The sequence below is a fragment of the Oratosquilla oratoria genome, chromosome 36 (genome assembly GCF_046742065.1).
Source record: "Oratosquilla oratoria isolate Oo_2021 chromosome 36, ASM4674206v1, whole genome shotgun sequence".
Classification (NCBI taxonomy): Eukaryota; Metazoa; Arthropoda; class Malacostraca; order Stomatopoda; family Squillidae; genus Oratosquilla; species Oratosquilla oratoria.
Genome location: NC_134812.1, coordinates 22,073,757 through 22,101,232, shown reverse-complemented (window position 1 = coordinate 22,101,232; position 27,476 = coordinate 22,073,757). Strand labels below are relative to the sequence as shown.

General features: G+C 38.5%; 2 protein-coding genes across 11 annotated transcripts in view; both read left to right on the top strand.

The window, feature by feature from the left end:
• LOC143018905 (RING finger and SPRY domain-containing protein 1-like) overlaps positions 1-26,366 on the top strand; it is a 69,958-nt gene extending 43,592 nt beyond the window's left edge. For 3 of the 10 annotated variants that reach the window (XM_076174481.1, XM_076174483.1, XM_076174484.1), the window contains 4 exons: positions 3,796-3,900; positions 6,113-6,130; positions 20,886-20,989; positions 24,575-26,366. In XM_076174481.1, coding sequence (XP_076030596.1) covers positions 3,796-3,900; positions 6,113-6,130; positions 20,886-20,982 — 220 coding nt within the window. In that variant the 3' untranslated portion in view covers positions 20,983-20,989; positions 24,575-26,366. Of the gene's footprint in view, positions 1-3,795; positions 3,901-4,122; positions 4,148-6,112; positions 6,150-8,486; positions 8,605-20,885; positions 20,990-24,299; positions 24,465-24,574 lie in introns of those variants that run through there. The other 7 variants (XR_012965786.1, XR_012965785.1, XR_012965787.1 and 4 more) reach the window with 7 other exon arrangements.
• Positions 12,979-17,083, top strand: LOC143018907 (uncharacterized). The gene has a single exon (XM_076174488.1). It carries the CDS (start codon positions 13,462-13,464, stop codon positions 13,870-13,872), a length of 411 nt encoding a protein of 136 aa, XP_076030603.1. The 5' UTR covers positions 12,979-13,461; the 3' UTR covers positions 13,873-17,083.
• Positions 26,367-27,476: the final 1,110 nt, after the last annotated feature.

Sequence of the window (27,476 nt, the reverse complement as noted above, 5' to 3'; positions counted from 1 at the left end):
CAAGGGAATGTAGTCATTTTGCTGTATTGCCTTTTTTTTTTTTTTTTTTTCTCTCTCTCCAATATGTGTTGAGTGATGTTTATGAAAAGTTTAGTGGTGCAGTGGTTCTCCTTGAATCCATGTTGGTGAAGGTAGGTAAGTAGTTTGGTTTTGATTCTGCAATCAGTTTTTCCATCAAGTTGTATATGATGGATAGCTAAGCCATGAGATTGGTAAGTAGGATGCCAGGTATATGGCTTGTTTGGTTTTAAGGTATGTGACCTCTTTTCTAGATTAGTGGAATACTGTTGTGTAACCAGAAGCATCTTATTCAACACCCATTCAAAATCTCTTAAAGTCTCTTGTTAAACTAGTGCCCATGGTCCGTTTATTCAAGGGCCATGGGTCTCTTGGTAAAGAGCCTAGGCAACAGATTGATCCTTACAGATTCAAGTTTATCAGCTGTAAATGCTTTTGCTCCTGAATAAACATGGACAAGATACTTGCTCAAGGATTGAGTTTGCTTTGAGCATCACTTAATGTCCAAAAATTAAATGTATGCTATGGTGATAAGTGCTGATGGAGGAGTTGGCACTGCAACTAAAGCTTGCACAAGTACACTAAGTCATTATAGTTTGGATAAGATATAACTCCCTATATGCTGTCCAAGAGTATAAATCTCTGCTGAATAAATCAGACAAGCCAAAACTAAATTTATTCTAGTGATTGTGGGCAGAGACTTGGAATTTAAGAAAGGCAGAGAGGAAAAGTTTAAATGTGGCTGAGATGAAATGTCTGAGAAGTATGGTAGGGGCTACCAGGTTGGATAGAATGAGAAACAAAGAGGCAGGTAGGAGAGTAGGAATAGAAAAGGAGATGGCAGATAAGGCTGATGAAAAATTATTGGGATGGTTTGGACACATGGAAAAAATGAGTGATGAAAGATTAGGAAAAGAAGTATAGAAGTCAGAGGTGGGGGGAGTGAACTTGAGGGGATGACCGAGGATGATATGGATAGGTGGGGTGAAGGGGACATTGAGCAAGAGAGGAATGTCTGTTGAATAAGGAAGGGAGAAGGCAGAAGATAGGGATGAGTGGAGAATGACTGTTTATGGATGAAACTCTTATGCAAGGAAGTGGGGAAGTAGGGGGTGTTTGTGTATGAATGATGCACCTGAAGGGATCTTTTTTCGTGCATGAAGGGGATAGAGAGAGGAGGTCACTGATTAAGTGAAGTGGTCTTGCTGTGGATGTACTGCATTTCGCTGCATTGCATTTGACCAAGGGCATTTGGTGCATACAGGGATAACCTGTCATCCATGAGGAGCTGAGGTGGGAGGGGTGGAAAGGGTGGCAGAGGGAAGTGAAATGGGTGGGAATAGATATGTACCTCTGACTTGCTTACCTCCCTTATAAGGGGGAAAAAGCTCTTGGTATATAGAATAGAATAGATACATCCCCGTCTGGGGTATTGGGTGCATGTTATTGTGAGGTTAAAATCTGCTCAGTAGCATGCAGTTCATACTTTGGAGGCTATATGGGGTGCCCCTATGGACTAGAGCCACACATCATTTTGTCTTTGTTAGAGAAAGTCTACTCGAAAATGCTGCTACTTTATCATACTGGGAGTGTCCCTCCATTATGCTGTCCACTCTCACTCTTGATACTGTCCTGTACCACTTCTCCGAGTGTATACCATTTTTGCTGGGCCCTGTGGTAGGGGAGAAAGAATACTGTCTCAGTGTGTTCCCAGTTGAGTTGTAAAAGGGGGCTGAAATAGGATAGAGGATAGGACTAGACATCATGCTCTCTGTAGCCCCAAAGGACATTCCTAAAAATAAGCAAAGGCATAAGAGATTTCTGGGAGTTTTCCAGCCATAACCCTAAGGTTTGGGTCTTTTAATGTGCATGGGTGTGGTACAGGTGAGAGCAAAAGGGAAGAGATAGTATGTTTGTGAGAAGAAAGTTGTGTTGGCATTGAGTGAAACTAGTTGAAAGGGAGGGATAAGTTTGAGTATGGGAATGTAGTGGGCAGGGTGTTGGGAGTGAGGAGAGGACAAGGGATAGGAGTGGCAATACTAGTAATTGAAGAGATAGGTAACTGTGTGGTGGAGTGGAAGGAGGTTTCTTTAAGGTTAATGTGGATAAAGGTGAAACTGGGAAAGGAGATGGGGGTCTTTGAAAGTGCATATGGGCCTGGTAGTGAAAAGAGTATAAAGGAAAGGGAGGAATTTTGGATAGATTTAGATGAGTGCATAGAGGGTTTAGGAAGAAATATCAATGTAGTGGTAATGAGAGATCTCAATGCTAGAGTAGGACATGAAGCAATAGATGGAGAGGTTGGGAATTGTGGAGTTCCAGGAAAAAATTGTAGTGGAGAGGTAGACAGAAAGGCACTGTGGAAGGTATTGCAGACATATGGGATAGGAGGAAAGCTGTTAAGATCAGTCAATTTTTTATGAGAGTAGTAGTCTGTGTTAGAATTAGAAATGGAGAGAACAAATGGTTTGTGGTAATGGTGGGACTTCTCTAGGGATGTGTCATGTCACCATGGCTATTCAATGTATACATGGATGGACTGGTGTAGGAGGTATATGCAAGGGTAATGGGCAAGGGATTGGAAATTGGAAATGGTTAAAGAAAAGGGAAAGAAATGGGACACAAGCCTGTCGTTGTTTTCTGACAACACTGCACTTGTAGCAGGATCAGAGGAAGTTAGTGACTGAGTTTGGGAAGGTGCCCAAAAAGAGGAAATTTAAGGTAAATCTGGGTAAGATTAAGGTGATTAGATGTACAAGGGGAGAGGATAAGAGCAGTTTGGAAATGAGTATTAAAGGAGAGAGGCTGGAAGAAATGGAGGGCTTTAGATACTTGGGGTGCATGTGGCAGGAAAGGGAGCAATGGAGGTGGAGGTAAATTGTAGATTGAGAGAAGCATTTAGGAAAGGATGCAAAGAGCAGAGTGTATGAAGGGATGATTGTGCCAACAGCACTGTATGGGGCAGAAACATAGAACATATGAGAGGAAGAGTTTAAATATGTTTGAGATGAAATATCTGAGAAATATGGTAGGGGTTACAAGGTTGGATGGAGTGAGAAACAAGGAGGGGAGGGGGAGAGTGAGGTGGAAAAGGTGGGAGATGGGGTTGATGAAAGAGTATTGGGATTGTTTGACACATGGAAAGAACGAGTGATGAAAGATCAGTAAAAGAAGTGTGGAATGCAGAGTTGGATGGAGTGAACAGGTGAGGTTGACTGAGGTTGAGATGGATGGATGGGGTAAAAAGGATGTTGAGCAAGAGAGGGATATCTGTTGAGGAAGTAAGAGAGAAGGCAAAAGATAGGGGTGAGTGGAGAATGGCTGTGTATGGATGATACTGTGATACATAGAAGGGAATGGGTGGGGATTGGGGGTCAAGGAGTGGTTATGCATGAATATTTTGATTCAGCCCAGAGGGATTACTCCTCATCTCCAATATTACTGCATGAGGGTACACCAATTAAATGAAGTGGCCTTGGTATGGATGTGCTGTGTCTTTCTGCATTGCTTCTGACCTCTGGCAATGGGCAAGATTCAGGAATGACCTGTCATCCAGGAGCAGCCAAGATGAAAGGGAGGGAAGGAAGGGTGGTGAATGGGATGGAATAGGTGAGAGTGGAATTATGCCTCTTGACTTTGGCTACCTCCCTTGTAAGGGGGAAAGCCTTTGGTATATGTATGTATATATTATGTTACCTTTACCACAGACATCATGTATTGGTATGTACATATTTTGTCCATAATTGACTTCTCTCTCTCGCGTCACTTTTTCAACAGACACATGAAATTAAAAAAGCTGCGTGAAATGAGTCTAGAGGAAGATGCCTGCACTTTGTGTTTTGATCAGCGTGCATCTATTACTCTGCTTCCATGTGCTCACAGGTAAGAATTTTGTTATTGCATATAGCATTAATGAAATTGGCTAACGAGAGCAAAAGAGTTAGCTTGGTTAGGTTTTAAGCAATTGATCAAAAGAAGAATTTTATGAATCGAGTAAAACTGCTAGTGGCTGTAAGGCCACTGTTTGACAAAATTATATGTTCTGTTAACCACCTTACCCTCTTCCTAATTTTCATTGTTATTCCCATCATTGACTCCATTTAGGGACCAGTGATAGGCACCTGCTTATGGTGATACTGCAAGATGGACAGCACAGCTGCCCATCTTGAAAACCTGTAAAAACATTCATCTCCATCAGGAGGTATAGCCTTGAGGGGCTGACGCTTGTTTTCTGGACTGTACTCAAAATATCTTATCAACTTCATTTGTATTTCATACACATTTCTACACACTGAGAACAGACAACCAACAACTGCTCCTCTCCTACTTCTTTCATGTGGTGACATGAAAACAGTTTCACATTAACCCCTTCCATACGGTGACGCACACGTATGCGTCAAGGGGAGCGAGTAAATTCGCTATGCTGCCATATCGTCGACAAGATTATATATAATGTAGTCACCCCTCCATAATGACATCCTTTCTAATTCTTTTGTAATCGCATTTTCTATGGTTATCAAAATTCACGGGTGAAGAGAGAACGATCGATATAAGCGGTGACTATATTTTATGATGCGAGTATTATTACGACACGTACGGCTGGCATTGGCTGCTGCCACCGAGATCTAAGTCCATGACGCCTACGTGTGCGGCACCGTATGGAAGGGGTTAATACAACACAGATAAAGATTACCATAGAACTAGAAGAAATACAACCCAATCACAAAAGGACATTTATAAACTACAAAACAAACTGGCAAGAGTACTCAGAATACATAAGGAGATAGAGCACTTTGAAATAGACTAGTGTGTATTCCTAGATAAATCAGTGAACAAAATTGTAACTATTAACCAGAAGGCAAGCAAGAAACACATTCTCAGAAGTTACAGGAAAATTTTGAACCCCAGTTACACATAGGAGATAGCTACCTTAAAAAAAAGGAGTAAATAAATAGAAATGCAACAGAACAAGAAAAGGAATTACCGTATTTTCTGGCTTAAAATGCGCATCGGGTTATAATGCGCATCCATGCACTTCGTTATCTCAGTACACAGATAGCTCGCACCGACGTATAACGTGCATGCCCGATCACATTTGTCTATAACGCAGTTTTACCTCGGTATTTATATCATGTGAACGAGGTTACATGGAGAAGTATTATTCATTGGCTAGAGCCACCGCTGGGAAATCTGTTGATTTGTCACTAAATTAAGTGTCAGTTTAGGCATCAATCAGGACACAACTAAGAAAAAGTTGGAACTACGTGTACCGGTACCGTATATGACTCGTGTTGTGCGTTGGTCCCTTATTACTTTGTAGCTTAAATAGTTTGTAGGAAATATGATCTAAAAAAAGTTTATTGAAAGTAAAATATACAGAAAAATTCCAGGATTTTTGCAGAAAATTTTCATTTTATATCTTGAGAAAATAATTCGTCTTTACCATTTTTTATTTAATACTGAAACAAACTACAGACTGTTTCGTTTTAGCTTTGAACCTGCAATGACAGTGGTGAAATAGGACAGTCTCTCATCGAGGTGACGTTTAGTTAATATAACTCCCAAAAGAGGGTGTTGTAGTCAGGTGTTTGACACAAGTTTATGAACGGCCGCAACGGAATTTGTACCATACCTAAAGTGAAGCAACAAAGCCAACATAAAGATTCAAACTAGGATGCTGTGAACATGGGCAAATATCATGAATATTGATCATGTTTCATGGTGTTTAGGCCTATTTAAACATGAAAAATAAGATTCGATAGATACCTACCTATACCAAATATTTATATACGGCAGCCCATGCTGGCGTATTCTTTCATGTCACCATGGCTGTTCTTCTTGTTCTCACAGAACGTCACGGAGAAGTGTGCCTCCCGACATTGTGACGGCCAACATCGTTACGTTGTTGTGAAAAAAATTACACACGAAGCCGCAGAATTTTTATCATAGGCCGTAGATAATGCGCACCACTGGATAATGCGCACCCCCCATTTTTAGGCCCTTCCAACGGAAAAAAGTCGCGCACTATACGCCGGAAAATACAGTACTAAAAAAATTATATAGAAACAATAAATCTACTCCTGGTCTTTTGCAGAGAAACTACAGCCTTCAGGTGATTGGCAACAGTCTGGGTGGGTCCACAATTCACTCAGGAAAGGTTTATTATGTTGTTATAGGATTGTTAGTGTGGGGCATTGTAGTATGAGGTGTTCTGTGTAATTTGTGTGGTTGTTGCATCTGGGTCAGTTTAAGTCTCTGGCCAGGCCTATTCTATGTTGGCACTGTTTCAATGCTAGATGATGTCCTGAATGCAAGTGTGCCAACTTGGTTCTTACCAGATTTTTCTTCTTCTTCTTCTTCTTCTTCTATAGGGTTATATCTAGGGGGTGTTGGTGGCAATCAGTTCAGTGGTCTGTCTAGAAGGGCATGTTTAATGATCTGTGAATGTTGTGCATTGTATGTGGTAGGTTGTTATAAAAGTTTGAATAGTGTGCTGCTGATATAGAGGAATGATGCTACTTTATACTGCAACTATCCCTCTTTTATGATCTTCCCTTGAAATTGTCCTGTACCAGTTCTTTATGTTCACCTTTTCTTTTCTCCTGTGGTTCATTCATTCATATACCAAAGGCTTTTTTCCCCCTTACAAGGGAGGTAGCCAAAAAACAAAGGCATAAACCACTCCCACCCATTCCATCCCTTTCACATTCCACTCCCCTCCACCCTCTTCCCTCCCTCTTATCTTGGCACCTCCTGGATGATGGGTCATCCCTGCATCTTGTCCACTGCCCTGGGTCAGAAGCAGTGTTGTAAGACACAGCACCTCCACAGCAAGGCCGCTTCATTAAATCGGCGACCCCCCCTCTCTGTCCCATCATGCAGAAAAGGAGATGTGGAGAAATCCCTTCTGGCTGTGTCAAATTTTTCTCACACATACTCCCTCACCCCCCATCCCCCACCCATTCCACCTCATGGATCACAACATCATCCATATACAACCATTCTCCATTCACCCCTGTCTTCTGTCATCTCCCGTCCTTCCTCAACAGACATTCCCCTCTTCCCCAAAGCCCCTTTTACCCCATCTATCCATCTCATCCTAGGTCACCCCCTCATGTTATCTTCCTCCACATCTGCCTTCCACACCTCTTTTACTAGTCTTTCTTCACTCATTCTTTCCATGTGTCCAAACCATCCCAATACTCTTTCATCCACCCTATCTCCCAGCTCCCTTTCCACCCCACCCCCCCCATTCTCCTCCTCACCTCCTCATTTCTCACTCTATCCAGCCCAGTAACCCCCATCATACTTCTCAGACACCTCATCTCAAACACATTCAAACTTCTCTCTTATGTTCCATGTTTTTGCCCCATACGTGCTGTTGGCACAATCACTCCTTCATACAATCTCCTCTTAGCATCCATCCCCAAATGTCTATTTCTCATTACACTTTTTAATCCACCAAGGCATTTACTCGCCTCTCTCAATCTACATTCTACCTCCACCTCCACTCCTCCCTTTCCTGCCACATTCGCACCCAAGTATCTAAAACTATCCACTTCCTCCAGTCTCTCTCCCTTAATACTCACTTCCATTCTGCTGCCACTTTCACCCCTTGTACATCTCATCACCTTACTTTTACCCACATTTATCTTCAACTTCCTTCTTTCACACACTTTCCCAAACTCTGTAACTAACTTTAATCCCTCCTCTGATCCTGCTACAAGCGCAGTGTCATCCGCAAACAACAGCTGGCTTATCTCCCACTTTTCTCCATTTTCTTTAACCATCTCCAACATACTTCAATATCTCTAAGTGTAGCGTGTTAAACGTAGGGCTAAACAACCCTATAAATAGATACCATATATTTCCACGTATAAGACGACCCTAAAATCCAAAAATTCACCCTTAAAATTGGGGGTCGTCTTATACTACCATTATAAAAATAAAACCTTGAATTCTACGTGAGATGACTTGGTAGGCTAGCCTGCCGATAACCACCGATACACAGGAAATGATTCACATTATGATAAGAACTGGTAATAAAGGTAATTAAACCATATTTACCTTATATATTATTGGCATATCTTTATAGTAAATGGCAATTGTTAATAAATTCGAGGAATAATTCTATATTAATGAAATTATGGTACTTTTAACTACTCTATGTAAACACATTTAACACAGAGTATGTGATCTTATTTTATTTCTGGTTACAATGTACCCATCTTGTCTCCGCTGGATTACCCATTCTGCAACATCGTTTTCCAATTTAGGCCAACGTACACTTCCACTTCGCATTGCACATTTCTTTTTGGGCATTTTTCTTAGATCATCCTCCTTCTTTCTCCATTCTCGCACCATCTTCTCAGTTACATCGAATTTTCTTGCCGCAGCACAATTGTTCAAATCCTTGGCTACTTCTATAACTTTTAATTTGAAACTTGCCTCATATTTTCTTCTTATAGTTGGTGGCTCCATGATTGATATGGGCAAGCAGCTGATAAACGCAAGATTGTTGTGTGCCAACCGTTGTGTGCGGTGGAGTGAGCTACGTCGAACCAGGAACGTAAACAAATCATTTTTGTTAGTTGACGTGTGTTCTCAGAAAATCATGATACATGATTTGCTTTGTTATTTCATTTATTTTGAATTTATAAGGATACAGTAAGTAATTTATCTGGTATAAGGATACAGTTAAATAATGAGAAAGAAAAGAGAAAAAGCTAAAAAAAACAGCTGATAAACGTAATCAAAACAATTCTTTTTGTACGGTAGGTTTGATACACTGATGCATTTGTAATTTAGCAGTCGTCTTATACTACCGATATGAGATAAATTCATAAAAATTTGCTCTAATTTTGTACCTCGTCTTATACAAAGGTCGTCTTATACACGGAAATATATGATACATCTTAGATAACACGTTTTTAGAAAAATCTGAATGCGAGGGGGACTTGGGAGTTCTGGTGAGTCCGGACCTTAAAACCAGGAAGCAGTGCATTAGCGCCAGAAATAAAGCTAACAGAGCATTAGGTTTCATTGCTAGGACGGTAACGAATAGAAGTGCAGAGGTAATTATTAAACTCTATCTAGCGATAGTTAGACCCATCCTTGACTATGCGGTACAGTTTTGGTCTCCGTCCTACAGAATGGACATAAATTCACTAGAATCAGTACAGAGAAGAGTGACCAAAATGATACATGGACTCGGAAATTTGCCTTATGAAAAGAGGCTTAGGCACCTAAACTTACACACTCTGGAAAGACACAGAGTGCGGGGTGATCTAATAGAAGTGTTCAAGTGGATCAAAGGCTATAACAAGAGAAATGCAAACAAGGTCATCATAATAAAACAACAGGGCAGGACTCGCAGTAATGGGTATAAACTGGACAAATTTAGATTTAAGAAGGAAATAGGCAAGAATTGGTTTACTAATAGGGTGGTCGATGAATGGAATAAACTTAGTAACCATGTAGTAAGCGCTGAAACTATCAGTTGTTTTAAAAAACGATTAGACAACTTTATGGATGGGGACAATAGGTGGTGATGGATATGGAGCTGCCTAGTGTAGGCCTTATGGTCTCTTGCAGTCTCCTTTATTCTTATGTTCTTATGTTACCATTCCCTATAGCTTTCTCACATGTCTTACCACAAAAATCTGATCTATGCAACCTCTACCTATCCTAAACCCACTCTGTTCCTCATGAAAAACTAAAAAAGGATAGTAATAGAAAAGATCTGAAAAAGAATATTTTCCCACACAGAGTGGTAAATATTTGGAACAAATTGGATCAGGCAACAGTGTGTGCAAAAACTATACAAGAATTTAAGAACAAACTAGATGCTGAAATATAGAGATGGGTCACTATGAGCATAGCTCTCTTTCTGTATAATACAACTAGGTAAATACAACTAGATTAAATGCATATATATATATATATATATATGATATGTTTGTGTGTGTGTATTTACCTAGTTGTATTTTACGGGAAGGCGAGCTATGCTCATGGTGTCCCGTCTTCATATTTCATTTTATCTAAACTGTTTTTAAATTCATGTATTGTTTTTGCACACACCACTTTCTCATCTAACTTGTTCCAAATGTCTATTACTCTGTGAGGAAAGCTGTTCTTTTTCAGATCTCTTCTATAGCTGTCTTTCTTGATTTTCTTTCCGTGTCCTCTTGTATTTCTATCATCCCATTTTATTAGATCCTCTCTATCAATAGTTTCTATGCCTTTCATGATTCTGTAAATAATTATAAAATATCCTCTCTCTTTTCTTTGCTCGTCCTTGTCTCAATCCAAATTGCCTTGGATTTAGCACATTGTTTTTTTCTAAATAATTGACCCATCTACTTTTGATCATTCTTTCACAAATTTTGCTATTGTACTTGTTAGAGAGACTGGTTGGTAGGGTCTTCTTTATTTCCTCCTTTATATATAGGTACTATATTTGCTTTTTTCCAATCTTTTGGAACTTTTCCTTCTTTCAAGGAACTGTTTATTATGCTATGTATGTTGTCTGTATGAAGGAGTGATTGTGCCAACAGCACTGTATGGGGCAGAAACGTGGAACATACGAGAAGAAGAGAGAAGGAGTTTGAATGTGTTTGAGATGAGGTGTCTGAGAAGTATGGTGGGGGTTACTAGGCTGGATAGAGTGAGAAATGAGGAGGTGAGGAGGAGAACAGGGGTGAAAAAGGATTTGGGAGATAGGGTTGATGAAAGAATATTAGGATGGTTTGGACACATGGAAAGAATGAGTGAAGAAAGACTAGTAAAAGAGGTATGGAAGGCAGATGTGGAGGGAGTGAACATGAGGGGACGTCCTAGGATGAGGTGGATGGATGGGGTGAAGGGGGCTTTGGGGAAGAGGGGAATGTCTGTTGAGGAAGGAAGGGAGAGGACGGAAGACAGAGGTGAGTGGAGAATGGTTGTATATGGATGATTTTGTGACTGCATGAGGAGGAATGGGCGGGGGGTGGGGGGTGTGGTAGTATGTGTGAGTAAATTTTGACGCAGCCCGAAGGGATTTCTCCCCGTCCTCGCCTTATATGCAAAGGGGGACGGAGAGGGGGGGGTCGCCGATTAAATGAAGCAGCCTTGCTGTGGATGTACTGTGTCTTGCGACACTGCTTCTGACCCAGGGCGGTGGGCAGGGTGCAGGGATGACCCGTCATCCAGGAGGTGCTCAGATGAGAGGGAGGGTGGGAGGGGTGTGGAGTGTATTTAGGGATGAAATGGGTGGGAGTGTTTTTATGCCTTTCCCTTTTTGGCTACCTCCCTTGGAAGGGGGAAAAAGCCTTGGTATATGTATGTATGTATTTTGTCTGCCAGTTCATTTCTGCATTCTTTCAAAATCCAGTTTGCGATTTTCTGACATCAAGATTACTCAAGTGTTTCATTATTTCATTCTTTGTTACTTCTATTTCTTTCATAGGGGGACTTTCTCTTCCCACTCGATCTCTCCAGGTTGTATGTTCTCCCTTGTAAACACTGATTTAAAATGCTTGTTCATAATTTCTGCCATTTCTATTTCCTCTGTGTATTCAACTCCTCCTCGTCATAATTTCTCTAATTCTTGTTTGTTTTTCAGTTTGTTGTTTACAAATCTGTAAAATAGTTTGGTTGATCTTTACATTTTTCTATGACATCTTTTTCATATTTTCTCTTTTCCTCTCTGCACACTTGTACATATTCATTTCTATAACAAGTATACATTTTCCATTTTTCAGGCCTTCTGTCTTTTTTCCATTTGGTCCAAGCTTTATCTCTTTTGTCTTTTAACTCCCTACAACTTTTGTTGTACCAGCACTTTACATATTCTTTTTCTTGTTTTTGTCTTGGGACATACTTTTCCACTCCTTTTTCATAAATTTTTGTCAAAATATTCCATTTCTCTTCCACTGTTGTTTCCTCTTTGTATATTCTTTCCCAGTTTTCTTTTTGAAAGAATTCTCTTATTTTATCAAAATTTGTTTTTTCAAACATTCTTCCTTTTCTATATTGTTCATTTCTTTTCATGTATTTTTCCTCATTTAGTTCCAGTTCAATCAATATGTGGTCACTTTTACTTATTGGTGTCTTATATTCAATCTTTTCCACAATTTTAGGTTCAGATGTGATTATTAGGTCTAGTCTTGATGGTTCTTCATTTCTATACCTAGTGTTCTCTTGAATCCATTGTGTCATTGTATGGTCAATAATCATCTCAAGTAGAACATTCCCAGCAGACTTCTTTGCAATGGGACCTTTCGCAGTTGGGCTCGTAGATTCCTATTAGCGCTAGAATTTTCAATTGTCTCGGATTTCACGAGGCAAAGGGGTGACTTAGCTAATTTGGAAACCGATATTAAAAAAAAAATACGACATAGATTGCTGCATAAGTGTATTTGAAATTAAAAACATGACTCTTATGTTATAATTTTTACTGACTGGTGTGTGATAGGGCTTTGTTAATTCATATATAAGATAAAACTAAAAATAGGTAATTATTTTTACTGAAGTAAATATGAGCAGTAAAAATAAGAGGATGTTGATTTCAGGTTGTGCATTTTATCTGATAGTGTTGAAAAATAATGGATATCACTGTCACGTCCTGTATATGAAAATAATCAGTGAGATAAAAGATAACAACTGTGGTGGTGGACGTACGAGGTACGTTTGTGTAAACAATAGCATCTTAGATCTGCTGGGAGCTATTTTCAAACAAATATGACTAATTTTACATGTGCCGTGGCAGACTGCACGTCAGATTCAAGAAAAAGTAAGAGAAAGACAAACCAAGTAACTAAAATTGTCAAAGGATATGCCAGATTTCCGAGTGCAAAAATGGCCCCCTATAGAAAATTGATTAAAGTACCTACTACAGATGTGGCAGGAACTATATTTTCATTTCACATGCAATAATATGTCCTCCACACTATCAATATTTCTTATTTCTTATTTCAGTGGCAATGTAACGATGTTGTAGAAGACGGAGCATTACGCAATGCCTTTATTCAGAAAATTCTAAGGAATACCGAGAGTATTAAACGATATACGGGCATGGAACAAAAGGATTTTTATGATTTGTTTGGTTTGATAAAAGAAAACGTGACTCGCATACATTATTGGAGAGGGACAATTAGTGTCAAGAATGAGAATACATCGCCAGGCATTATCAAAGCACATACAAATAGGAAGTTGTCACACTTGGATCAATATTTAATGACCCTATTGCATATAAGAAAATGATATGATTTAGGAACTTTAGGAGATCTTTTTGAAGTAGCATGAAGTGTTGCAAATAGTATCATCATAACTTGGATTAATGTACTGTATTTAGTACCTAAGGACTGGCTTATATGGCCGACTGCAGCACAGGTGCGTGCAAGTTTGCCAAAAGATTTCCCTGAAGAGTATTCTGACACGCGAACAATCCTAGACTGCACAGAGATGTTCACAGTCAAACCATCAAATCCTTCAGCTCAGGCTGCCACATATTCTCAGTATAAACACCACAACACACTAAAAGTACTTGTTGGAATTATTCCCATAGGACTCATAACATTTGTGTCAAGTGTATATGGAGGTAACACGTCAGACCGCTATACTGCAGAGGCTGAGTTCATTCATAAAGTTGACCCAGGTAATGCCATAATGGTGGATAGGGGCTTCAACATTGGTGATCTAATACTCCAGCGTGGTGCAAAACTACACGTCCCACCATTTACAAGGAAAGCCAGTAAAGGCAGGATGCTCACACAAAGTGAAATTGCTAAAACAAGAAGTATAGCAACAGTACGTATACATGTCGTGCGAGCCATTGTAAGAATGGTTGGTTTGTTGCCAGCAGCCGAGGGTTAGTAATCGTACCAGAAAAATTAAGTCTTCGATGCAAAATTATATTTTCTATACATTACATGGATTTGCCTATTGCCTGATGCATTCAAATGAAAGTATATATCAGTATACGTCCATTGAAGTCGGTAGAAAATGACAAATTGCTTGGCTTGATACAATTATAGGGTGTTTTACGAATATCTGTAATTATAAATAGAGGCTCAAACAATGCTATATGCCGTTTGCAATCATGAAATTAATTGACTTAAATTTCAGACACAATAATGTACAACGATACACCTCTGTAAGCTTATAAAACTTGCCCAAAAAAGTATTTATTTTCCGGCAAGAATTATAAAATCTGGCGGTGTCTGGTATCAAATCACTCACTGCGAAAGGTCCCATTAAAGTCGCCCATCATAACTGTTCTTCCTCCATCTTCCATTATCTTATTTAATGTTATCCTTGTGTCTTCTAACATACTTTTATGTTCACTCTCTTCCCACAAGGCTGTTTTTGGGGGACACATAATTTATTACAAACTTTCTGCTCTTCTTATCTCTGTCTTCCACTTTGATCATAATCATCTCTACTGTATTCTTTCCATATGTGACACTCCTCATGTTTATATCCTTCTTAGTCAGAAATATAACTCCACCCCCTTGTTTTGTCTCTCTGTTTCTAATCCAGTAATTATATGCATCATATCCTACACTGTTGGGTGGTAGTGGACCTTTTAATTTTGTCTCTACAATTCCCATTATGTCCGGTTCTTTTTCCTTCAGATAATCATTCAGTTCATTCAATCCTGTTATTAATTCATCTATATTTATGTAAGACACTCTTAATTTTCTGCTACTACCATTGTATTTTCTGTTTCCCTTTTGTTTTTCTCTGGTATGGCCTATTTCCTCACTTTCATATTCACTACTCTTCAATAGATTTCCTCTTTTTCTGACTCTGTTCTGTTCTTGTTTTTTTCCTTAGCTTCTTGTCTTTTCATTTTTTCCTCCTCTCTTTCCTCTTTATTCATTTCTCTTTTTATCCATACCTTTTTATATAGTTCTTTGTTTGCTAGTTTCCCTGTTTTTTGCTAAGATATTCTCTGCTGTCGTTTGTAACCTGAATTTAGCCTTAATTGGTCAGGTCCTATCTGTACTATATTTTCCAAGCCTATACATTTCCTCAATTTGTTTCCCGATTTCAGGTTCATCTTCCTGAACTAATTCTAGTAAACTGCTTACTTTTTCTTTTTCCTCTTTGATTCTTGTGGTTCTATTTAGATTATACTTCTCTTCCATTCCTAATATAATTATACATTTCTTTTTATCTGCCAAGTCTCTTACTGTATTCTTCTGTCTCATCACTTTAATAACTGTCTTCAGTTTGTTCTTTCATCTGTTGTTTTACTATATCATTAAATGCAATTTTGCTGTTCTCTTGGATTTTTTTCCAACCCTGTGCTTCTTTTGCTATGGACTCTTTATTCTCTTTATTATTATTCTTTAATTCCTCATTCTCATCTTTTACTTCTTTTAACTGTCTTTTTAATACTTCTATTTCTTTAGTTTTTGGTTCACCTTCTCTAATTCTTCCAATTTTTCAACTCTGCGTGATCTTCGTGAGTTCACCGAACCTATCCTCCCAATGTTTGACAATTTTCTCAAGTTTTTCTTCTAGGCTTGCTAATCGGGGAGGGTTGGCTCCCCCCCCCCCCATTAAATCCTTGGAAATTGTTATCTTCACTTTCCATTGTGCTGCTCTTATCTATATTTCTAATCTTTACATTTTTGTTAGTCCCTTCATCATCACTAAATTGATCTGGCCTGCGTTTGTTTATATGGCGTCTGCCTGCCTGGACCAAGTCCTCTCCTTCCTCATTTCCTTCCATTTCCCTCAGTAATCCCTCCCCTTCTCCTTTTTCTTCACCTTACCACTACACCACTAGCTTTCTCCTTCCCTGTAAATACAAAAAGGTACTTCCTTGACATTGAGATCCACAGAAATTTCACTTTTTCTTTGGAGCTCCAATCTTTGCCGTCAATCCGACGAATGTGTGTGTGTGTGTATTTACCTAGTTGTATTGTACGGGAAGGGAGCTATGCTCATGGTGACCTGTCTTTGTATCTTTCAGCATCAAGTTTTTTCTTAAAATCTTGAATAGTGTTTGCACACACTGTTTCTTTGTCTAATTTGTTCCAGGTATCTATCACTCTCTTATGTAATTATCTTTTTTGAGTTTCTTTTCATGTCCTCTTGTTTTTCCATTGTCCCATTTCAATAAATCATTCTTATCTATGATTTCCATTCCTGTGTGTGTGTGTGATTCACCATGGTCTTGGATCATGTGTTGGACTCGTGATCGACAGCTATTTCTCTCCTGGAAGAGAGCTCAGAGCTCGTAAATGACTGATCAGTGGGTAATGCTATGATTTTACACACACACACCCGTAACTCCCCTCCCACAAGAGTTGGAGTAACGACCTGCACGACAGCGATACTGAAATTATTTCAGCCCTGGGCAGGATTCGATCCTGGACCTTTGTAGTGGCAGCTTGGAACTCTACCACTGTGCCACATGTGTGTGTATTTACCTAGTTGTATCTTACAGAAAGGGGAGCTATACTCGTTGTGTCCTGTCTTTGTATCTCTCCATATCTAGTTTGGTCTTAAATTCATGTATTGTTTTTGCACACACTGTTGTTTCATCTAATATGTTCTATACACGCACCATTCCATGGGGAAAGCTGTTCTTTTTCAGGTCTCCTCTATAACTGTCCTTTTTGAGCTTCTTTCCATGTTTTCTTGTGTTTTTCTTATCCCAGTTTCTCTATCAAGGACTTCCATGCCTTTCATAAATCTGCAGATGGTCAACAAGTCACCTCTTTCTTATCATTGTTCCAGAGTCAGCAACTCAAATTTTAACAATCTTTCTTCATATGAGAGTTTTGATAATGTTGGGGCCATCTTCATAGTTGCTCTCTGGATTCTCTCAATCTTCATTATATTCTTTTTTGTACTGGATGACCATAGTGTTGCTACATACTCCAGTTTAGGCCTTATCAATGTGACTAATATTTTCTTTACCATTTTTCATCCAAGTAAAAGCCACTTTTATTGATCTTAGCAAGTTATAGGTTTTGCCAACAATTTTGTGTATATGTTTATCAGGGGACATATCTTTAGTGTGTGTATGTGTATTTTACCTAGTTGTATGATATGGGAAGCGAGCTATTCTCATAATGACACAAGGATGCCAGCATTGGCATCTTGATTATTTATATATATATATATTTATATATATATATATATATATATTGGCATCTTGATTATTTATTTATATATATATATATATATATATATATATATATATATGTAGATGTACATACAGGGTCTAACAGATAAATCCGTACAACTTCTTATCACATGTTTTAAGATTAATATCTCGGGTTATAATAAACAGAGAGTTATGAAATTTTCAGTATATTTAGAAAAGGCAATAAGAACAATGATTTAATTCAATGTAACCACCTTCAGCTGTTATGACGCTTTCAACGCGTTTACGAAACTTGGATACAGCGTTGATGATCTCAGACTTTGATAATGAACCCACAGCCTTCTTGATGTCTGTCTTCAGGGTTGTTATACTTCTGTGTGGCTTGTCACATGCCTTGGCCTCAATTCGCGCCCAAAAATAATAATCTAAAGGGTTTAGGTCTGGCGAATTTGAGGGCCACAACTCTTTGTTCCAGAACTGCACAATTGACCCTTCGAGAAGGTTGGTGGTCCTCTTCGCTGTGTGGGCTGGAGCCGAGTCTTGTTGGAAGACAAACTGGTTGCCACTAGCCTTATCTTTCATCCAGGGTATTATTTTCTCTTCTAGAACTTTGCAATAGACAACGGCATTGACTTTCTCCTTGTTGTTGAAGAAGTGAGTGAAGACGTCCCCCTCAGTTGACACCACACAGAGCACCATGACACTTGCTGGTTTCTTCGTCGTTGTCTTGTGTTGAACCTCTGAGGATGAGGAGGCTATCCAGCGATCATTCCGCTTATTGAAAGTCGCATTAACCGTGAAAATCTTCTCGTCGGAAAAAAACTTGATGACTGAGCCATTCGACTTCATCCAGTTCAACAGCTTTTGGCACCTGGTCAAGCGGATTTCTTTCATTTTTCGTGTCAAAAGATGTCTTTTTCCTTGTGAGAATGAGGTTAATCCCAATTTCTTTAATGCTCTGTGAATTGTCATTGTGCTGACACCTCTCTTCTTTGCCAATGTCGATAATGGTAAGGCTGGATTTGCATTGACACTTCTCTTGAGACCAGCTAAAAAGCGAGGTGTTAGAATTCTGCCCCTTCTGGGCTTGTGAGCAGCTCGTTGGTCTTCGCCGGTCTCATCAAAACGTTTACAAACATCGTAAACAGTTTGTCTGGAGTATTTTAGCATCCTTATTATGGCGCTAGGAGTGTGACCCGCGCGACGAAGTTCGCATATGGCTGAATGTTTGGCTTGTTCCATTGCTTAATGTTTATTGCACCGGTGCTAGTATACAACTGGCTAAATTATTAGACAAATGGAAGTATCTGGAAACAATCAGAATTGCCATATGTTACTTTTTAAGTGCTTAAAACCTCTTCAAAGTTTGTACGGATTTATCTGTTAGACCCTGTATGTTACCCCCAGATTCTATGAACTGGTTTGATCATGTTTTCTTTGTTTATTATTACTCAGAGTTAAAGAGAATGAGTAATACAGCAGTGACTTTGTATTTTATCATGTGAGAAGACTGGGAGAAATCCCTTCAGGCTGCATTGAAATATCATTCACACACACTCCCTCACCCCCACATCCCCCACCTACTCTATTCCATGCATCACAGCATCATCCATACCCAACCATTCTCTACTCACCCTATCTTCTGTTTTCTCCTTTCCTTCCTCAACAGACATTCCTCTCTTTCCCAATGCTCCTTTTACCCCATCCATCCATCTCATCCTTGTTCACCCTCTCATATTCACTACTTCCACCTCTGCCTTCCACACCTCAGGTACTAATGTTTCTTCACTCATGTGTACAAAGCATCCTGATACTCTTTTATCAATCCTATCTCCCAACTCCCCATCCATCCCTGCTCTTCTCTACTTGTTTCTCACTCTGTCCAACCTAGTAACCCCTACCATACTTCTTGGACATTTCATTTCAAACGCATTTAAACTCCTCTCTTCCTCTCTTATGTTCCATGTTTCTGCCCCATACAGTGCTGTCAGCACGATCACTCCTGCATACAATCTCTTCTTAGCATCCATTCCCAAATGTCTGTTTCTCATTACACATTCTAATCCCCCAAACCATTTACCTGCTTCTCTCAATCTACATTCTACCTCCACCTTCACTCCTCCCTTTCTCTCCACATTCGCACCCAATTATTTAAAGGTAACCACTTCTAGTTTCTCTTCCTTAATACTTATTTCCAATTTGCTGCCATCCTCTCCCCTTGTACATCTCATCACCTTACATTTACCCACATTTATCTTCAACTTCCTTCTTTCTCACACCTTCTCAAACTCCATCACTAACTTAATCTCTCCTCTGATCCTGCTACAAGTGTAGTGTCATCAGCAAACAACAATTGGCTTATCTCCCATTTTTCTCTTTTATCTTTAACCATGTCTAATACCTGGCCCACTGCCCTTGCATTTACTTCTCGCACCACCCCATCCATGTATAAATTGAACAGCCAAAGCAACATAACACATCCTTGGCAAAGTCCCACCTTTTCTCAAACCACTCTATCCATATCTAATTCTAACACAGGCTCAACTACTCTCATAAAAAGCCTTGACTGCTCCTAACAGTTTTCCTCCTATATATCTGCAATACATCCCACAGTGCCTTCCTGTCTACCCTGTCATAAGCCTTTTCCAAATCCTTAAAATCCCAAGAAGCATCCTTACCTTTTCTTAACGTTTTCTCACATATCAGACTTATAACAAAAATCTGATCCACATAACCCCTACCTGTCCTAAACCCACACTGTTCCTCACCAATTACTCCCTCTGTTCCTCTCCTAATCCTCTCAATCAAAACCCCATTAGCCTTCCCAACTACACTCAACAATCTGATCCCTCTGAAACTACTACACTCACACTTCTCCCATTTTTCCCTTGTAAAGTGGAACTAAACATGCACTCGTCCATTCCTCCAGCACTTTACCCTCTTTTAGACAAACATTAAACATCCTCATCATCCAGTCCACCGTCACTGTAACTCCCTTTTATAGACACTGCATAACACCCATCTAACCCAGGTGCCTTACCTGCTCTCATCATTTTAACTTCTTCCACCTCATCCTTCCTTATTTCTCCTCCATTGTCCTCATTCATCATGGTTATTTTCTTAGTGCTTCCCACTGCAACTACCTTTCTCTCCCTATCCTCCTTCACATTTAGCAACTTCCTAAAATACTCTGCCCATCTTCTACTTAGTCTCTTTCATTATCATCTCTCCATCTGGACCTTTTACCTTTTCTTTTGTACTTGATTCACCCCCTCTTCCTCTTCTTAATTTCCTTCCAAAACATCTTTTTATTACTTTTAAATATTTCTGTCATACTCTTGCCCCATTTCACATCTACTCTCCTCTTTGCCTCCTTTATCTTGGGTTTTACTTTTCTCTTTGTACCTCTCATATGATTCTGTCGTCCTGTTTTGTAACCAATCTCTGAATGCTTGTTTCTTCTCTTCTACAACTTTCTTTGCTTTATCATCCCACCACTCGCTACCCTCCCTTCCATTTCCTTCAGTCCTCCTTGATCCACACACCATCTTTGCACATTTTGTGACTCCCTCCTTGAAACATCCCCATTCCTCCCTCACTCCCTCCCACTCCTCTCTGAGCTTCTTCTTGTACTTCTCCTTTTCTTTCTCAGTTAAGCAGTTTACTCTATATAAGATCATAAAACAAAATAATAAAGATATAAAGGTTATAGGAAAGTAGTAATAACCTTAAATGGGGTATAATTATTTCATTGTTTCAGAGGGTTTTGTGAAAGTTGTGCTCTACAATTAGAGATCTGTCCAATGTGTAGATCACCAATAGAAGAAAGAAGAGAATCTTCGCAAGAGAGTACTTGACAATGAGGTTAGTGTTATCTCTATGATAATGTAATTACACAAGTATGTTGAAAACCTGTGGTTCTTATGTATACAAGAGTCATTGTTCTTGGGATGAATGTACACTAACTTTCTTCAGCATGGTGATAATCTTACCTCTTTTAGTATGATGTTCTCCCCTCAGCTGAATAGAATCATCTGGCATTTGTATTGTAAAAGATGAATGATGGAATAAATAGGAAGGGAATGGGAGATGGCATGGAGTAAGAAAATTATTTAGAGGCTTTGAAGAGCTTTTATGATAAATGTGAAGCTTTTGTGAGAGTGGTGATTAAGTAGATCATGATGTTCAAGGTATATGGATTGAGTGATAAGAGAAGTGAATTAAAAAATTTAAGGGTTATGAATAAGGGAGTGTGATTGGAGGAAAATGGGCAAGAGTGGATGTTGAACAGCCCAGTATATGCAAATGATACTTTTCTAGTAACAGAGACAGAGGAAGGTTTGAATAGGTTGGTGAGTGAATATGGTATGATTTACAGGAGGAGGAAACTGAAAATGTATCAAAGAGTAGTTATGGCAGTAGGCAGGAATATAGACACAAGATTGATACAGTTGTGTATATATGTACTTAAGGCCCTTTCCTCCATATAAGGGTAGAGGGGCCAAGTCAATGCACATATCCAGATCAGGAGTAAATAAGAACCTGTTCAGCCACCTCTCCCATCTCATTGTGTGGATGAAGGGTTGCCCTGTCTCCTATCACACTGCTTGGATAAAAAGTTTTGCAGTAAGGTACACTCATTCCACAGTAAGGCCCAAGAACTAAAACTGGTTTCTCCCCATTGTTTCACCATATGTCAGCTGTGAAGCAGATGAAAGTACATCTCTTGTGGCTCTGTCATCCCTTTATCCATTCATAATCATAATTCAGTCCAATCTTCTGTGCTCAGGCAGATGTACCACATTTATCCAAAGTCTCCTACACCTGTCTCATGCATTTTTCTCAAGCTCACTCCAGTTCTGCTTCCCACACTCTTTGCTATTTATTTATGTAAACCAACTCGACACTGTTCTACCCTGCTAACGGTTTTATACCAGTGCTCATTCTTTGCTTTACCACCACATTTTTTTTTATTCTACCCATTTTTTTTAAATACCTATCATACTTCTCGGATACCTTGTCTCAAAAACATCATCTATTCCTTTCTGTCCCCTCTCCATTTCAGATCTCTGCTCCATGCAGCAATGTTGGTACTATCACTCCTTACAACCTTCTTTTTTAATTCATCTCAGTATTTTCAATTCCATCAAGACGTGTCTAAAAAAGGGAGGTACAGTGATGGTGGACTGGATGGTGAGGTTTAATGTTTGTCTAAAAGAGGGTAGAGTGCTGGAGGACTGGAGGAGTGCCTATATGGTTCTGCTTTACAAGGGAAAAGGGGATAAGTGTGGCTGTAGTAGTTTCAGAGGGATCAGTTTGTTGAGTGTGGTAGGGAAGGCTTATGGGAGGATTTTGATTGAGGGGATTAGGAGAGGAACAGAGGGAGTAATTAGTGAGGAACAGTGTGGGTTTAGGACAGGTAGAGGTTGCACAGATTAGATTTTTGTGGTAAGACAGATATGTGAGAGAGCATTAGCAATGGGTAAGGATGTCCTTTGGGCCTTTATGAATTTGAAAAAGACTTGAAGGCATTGTGAGAGGTTTTGCAGATACAGGTATATAGGATACAAGAGCTTTTAAGAGCAGTCATGAGTTTTTATGAGAGTAGTAGTCTGTGTTAGAATTAGAAATGGAAAGAGTGAATAGTTTGAGGTAAAGGTGGAACTTCGCCAGGGATGTGTCATGTCACCATGGCTGTTCAATATGTACATGGATGGGGTGGTGCAAGAGGTAAATGCAAGGGTAATGGGTAGGGGATTGGAGATGGTTAAAGAAAATTAAGAAAAATGAGGGGTAAGCCAGTTGTTGTTTGTTGACAACACTATGCTTGTAGCAGGATCAGAGGAGGGATTAAGGAAGTTAGTGACTGAATTTGAGGTGTGCAAAAGGAGGAAGTTAAAGGTAAATGTGGCTAAAAGTAAGGTAATGACATGTACAAGGGGGGAGGATGGCAGCAAATTGGAAGTGAGTATTAAAAGAGAGGCTGCAGGAAGGGGATAGTTTTAGATACTTTAGGGCACATATAGCAGGAAAGGGAGGAGTGTAGGTGGAGGTAGAATGTAGATTGAGAGAAGCAAGTAAATGCCTTGGGAGATTAAAAAGTGTAATGAGAAATACAAATTTTGAAATGGATGCTAAGAGGAGATTGTATGAATAGATAATTGTGCCAACAACATTGTATGGGGCAGAAACATGGAACTAGCGAGGAAGAGTTTAAATGTGTTTGAGATGAAATGTCTGAGAGTGAGAAATGAGGAGGTGAGGAGGAGAGGGGTGGAAAAGGAGTTGGGAGATAGGATTGATGAAAGAGTATTAGGACGGTTTGGACACATGGAAAGAAAGAGTAAAAGAAGTGTGGAAGGCAGAGGTGGATGGCATGAACAGGAGCAGGTGACCGAGGATGAAATGGATGGATAGGGTAAAAGGGGCTTTGAGAAAGAGTGGAATGTCTGTTCAGAAAGGAAAGAAGACAGAAGATAGGGGTGAATGGAAAATGGTTGTATATGGATGATGCTGTGTTGCATGGAAGGGAGTGGTTAGGGGGTGGGGGGGTTAGGGAGTGGTTATGTGTAAATGATATTTTGACACAGCCGGAATGGATTTCACCCAGTTTTCTCGTGTTCTGCATAAGGAGACAGAGCAGGGGGCTGATTAAATGAAGCAGCCTTGCTGTTGATGTGCTGTGTCTTACTGCATTGCTTCTGACCCAAGGCAGTGGCCAAGATGCAGGGATGACCCGTCATCCAGGAGGATCCAAGAAAAGAGGGAGGGGTGGCAAATGGGAGTGGATGGGGATGAAATGGGTGGAAGTGGAATTGTGCCTTTTAACTTTGGCCACCTCCCTTGTAAAGGGGGAAAAACCAAGATAAGAGGGAGGGAGGAGGGTGGAGGGGAGTGGAATATATAGGAAATGGAATGGGTGGGAGTGGTTTCTATGCCTTTTTCTTTTTGGCTACCCCCCATGTAGGGGGAAAAAGCCTTTGGTATATGTATGTATGTATGTATCTAGACATTTACTTTCTTCTTTTACACTGGAACTCGTTTCCAGAGGCACTTTATTTCATTGCTATCTATCTGTATCAAGGGCCACTTCCCAGTTGTAAGGGAGATAGCCAGCCAAAGCACACACCCCTTCCACTCCTATCCACCACCAATTGTTTTCCTCTCATCTTAGCTCCATGTGGATGAATGATCAGTCCTGTCTCCTGCTCACTGGCATTACCAAGAACTAAAATTCATAAGGCATATCACCATGTTGAAAGGGTAAATACAACACTGTAATGGTGTGTCTCAACCTGCGAATGTTAATCTACTTGTGTATATTCACATTTCTTCTTAGGTATGATTTTGTTTTGTTCCCTTCAATTTAGATATTTTGAATCATTACATATAGGTTCTTTACCTTTGCCCAAAGTTGTAGAGAAAAATGTAATGTTGTGTTTGTTTCAGAATGTGGCCTGTAAGGTACCTGGCCCAAGCAGTAAAGTATGCAAGTGATATGGTTGGAAATCTTGTCAGGATCCCTAGAACCAGAGGCTTGTATAAATGTATCAGTGTTTCTATATCATTTCAATGCCATCATCAAAAAAATGCATATTGCATTCACTATCATGATAGACATTTCATCCATTTAATGTTTGAAGTTTATAAGTTTAATATTACAATATTTTTCAGTAAACAAAAAAGCCTTATTTCACCTGTTTTGTGTACAGTATTCATTTCAATATTTTGAATGGGAATCATAACCCTCTGATTCTTATGGAAATATATATGGTATTATAGATAGAGAAAAAGGCATTCATAAATAGGTTAAGAGATATTTTATCTAGATGACTCTATCATATATTGTGCAGGAGTGTCACTTAAAGGTGGAAAGACTTTGAAAGTACAGCTGTTGTCTGTATTGTGCTTAAATGAACAATGCTTTGAATGAAATCCTCATGTAAATAATACAAAAGTAATGATAGTCAATGCTTTGTACATAAAATGCAAATTCATTTATTTGTGTTATTTTGATGTTAAAATTTTACTTTATCACATTTATGAGTCATAATAATTATGAACTAGATATATGCTTTTGCAGCAAGTGGAGAATAGCTCAAAAGCTTTATATTTCCACAGACAAGAAAAAAATAGAATGTATAGGGAGTGTTATGTATTAATGGAAATTTGTGCCTGGATGGTATATTGATCATGACATTGATGTTGTAACAGTTGAACCATGTACAGTATATCATAAAATTTAATATGGTGCAAATGTTACACTGTACATCACTGATGTTGAAATTAGTTTCAATGGCTGCCTGAATGGTGACCACATAGTGTGAGATACTTTAATTTATTTTCTTTTATGGTGGTAACATCTTAATTTTCAGTTAAATCTGAAAATTGCAACCTGTGTCATTGTGTGTAAGTCATTGTTTCATGTTCTGTAGAAAAGTGTTCATATAACAATGTCATGACTCTGTGCTGATTTGATGGCAAGTGTCAGTGTTTTATGTATTTTAAATGTATTCATGCCAGTGTTTTGAATCTGAATTGTCATTCAAGTTACATGTGAATTCTATATGAAAGGTCATTCCTCAGTCAATTACAAATATGATTGAGTTGTTTTATGTAACATTTGAAAAGAATCTTTGAATTTACCCTATGCTTCTCATGTGCAGAATTTATTAGAAATTAAATGCTTTGAGGCACCACTTTGGCCTTTAGCATTTATGTTGAAAGTAGGTACCAGAGTGGTAATGTAATGTGTTGTTAAAGCCCTTGAGATTTTTAAATATTTCTAAACTTCTAAAAGGATAATAAAGGCATTTGGGGTTGTTTCACAGAAAATTATCACTTTGTACTCAGAATTAAACTCTTCTAAATCTTATGTTAGCAAACCATTATATTTAATTCAAATAGTGATTTAATAAACATAGAATTTTTCTGTTAAATGTTAGGAAAACCAGAATTTTATGTTTTAGTTATTAAAGTGTGAAAATTTTCTAGATACCATGGAAGACATTGCTTTTGGTAGCTTGCATCAACAACTTTCAATATGCTTTTCCATCAGATGTTCTTTATACACATTTTGGGAAAAAAAATTGCAAAGATATAGGTATCAATTAGTAATTTTTTACACATTCCACTGAAAAGATTATTTCAGCAAAAGTTGTAGTGAAAGCTGAATGATTTCAAATACTCTTGAGTATAAAAGACAAAAAAAAAAATAGAAATCTTAGATGTACAGATATAATGTAATACTTATGAACTATCAGCAAGACCCAAGCCAAAACTTGAATTTTAAGTGGTTGAAGTTGATTCATGTTGGAGCCAGGTAAGGCTAAATGTCCATCTTTGATCTTTTGTAAACTTATATTTTTCTTCACAAATAATGAATTTGCATCATTGAAGTATATGATTGTTTCCATTGTTATGAACACAATTAAGATATACACACAAATACATACGCCAATGGATTTTTCTCCCTTATGAGGGAGGTAGCCAAAAGTAAACGGCATAATTCCACTCCCAACCATTTCATCCCCACCCACTACACTCCCATTCACTACCCCTCCCTCCCTCCTTTCATGGCTCCTCCATATATATATATACATATATATATATATGTATATACACACAAGTTTGTGTATGTATATAAAGTATATATGTATATATATATACAGTATATATATATATATATATATATATATATATACAGTATATATATATATACATGTATTAACCTAGTTGTATTTTGCAAGAGAACTATGTATATATATATATATACATATATGTATATGTGTATATATATATATATATATGTGTGTGTGTGTGTTTTTATATATATATGTGTATATATATATATTTATATAATATATAATGTATGTATGTATATATATATATATATACATGTGGAGTTAAAAACGACAGCATTGTTGTAGTTGTTCAGTTTGTTTGTTTTTCGTATTCTCGATTTTCCTAATTAGAGATTTTCCATTAACCGGGTGAATTTAAACTAGGTCTCTATATTTTTCCATTTGTTATTTGAAATCGACGTTTCGTCTTGAAAAAGACATTATCAAGATATAACTGAAATAACAAAAATTACATGGTAACAGTAAATGTACAAGACAATATCAAGATATAACTGAAATAACAAAAATTACATGGTAACAGTAATGGTGACAAATAATAATAAAGATGACAATTTTGTGAAAATAATTACGAAGACTTACATTTAAAGGGAAGAGAGAAAGAAGGGAGAGTGACAAGCCCATCATAACTATTCTTCCTCCATCTTCCATTATCTTATTTAATGTTATCCTTGTGTCTTCTAACATAGTTTTATGTTCACTCTCTTCCC

Bases quoted from the DNA above. Each gene is read 5' to 3' on its own strand.
- LOC143018907 (XM_076174488.1), top strand. From the start codon at position 13,462: ATGTTCACAGTCAAACCATCAAATCCTTCAGCTCAGGCTGCCACATAT.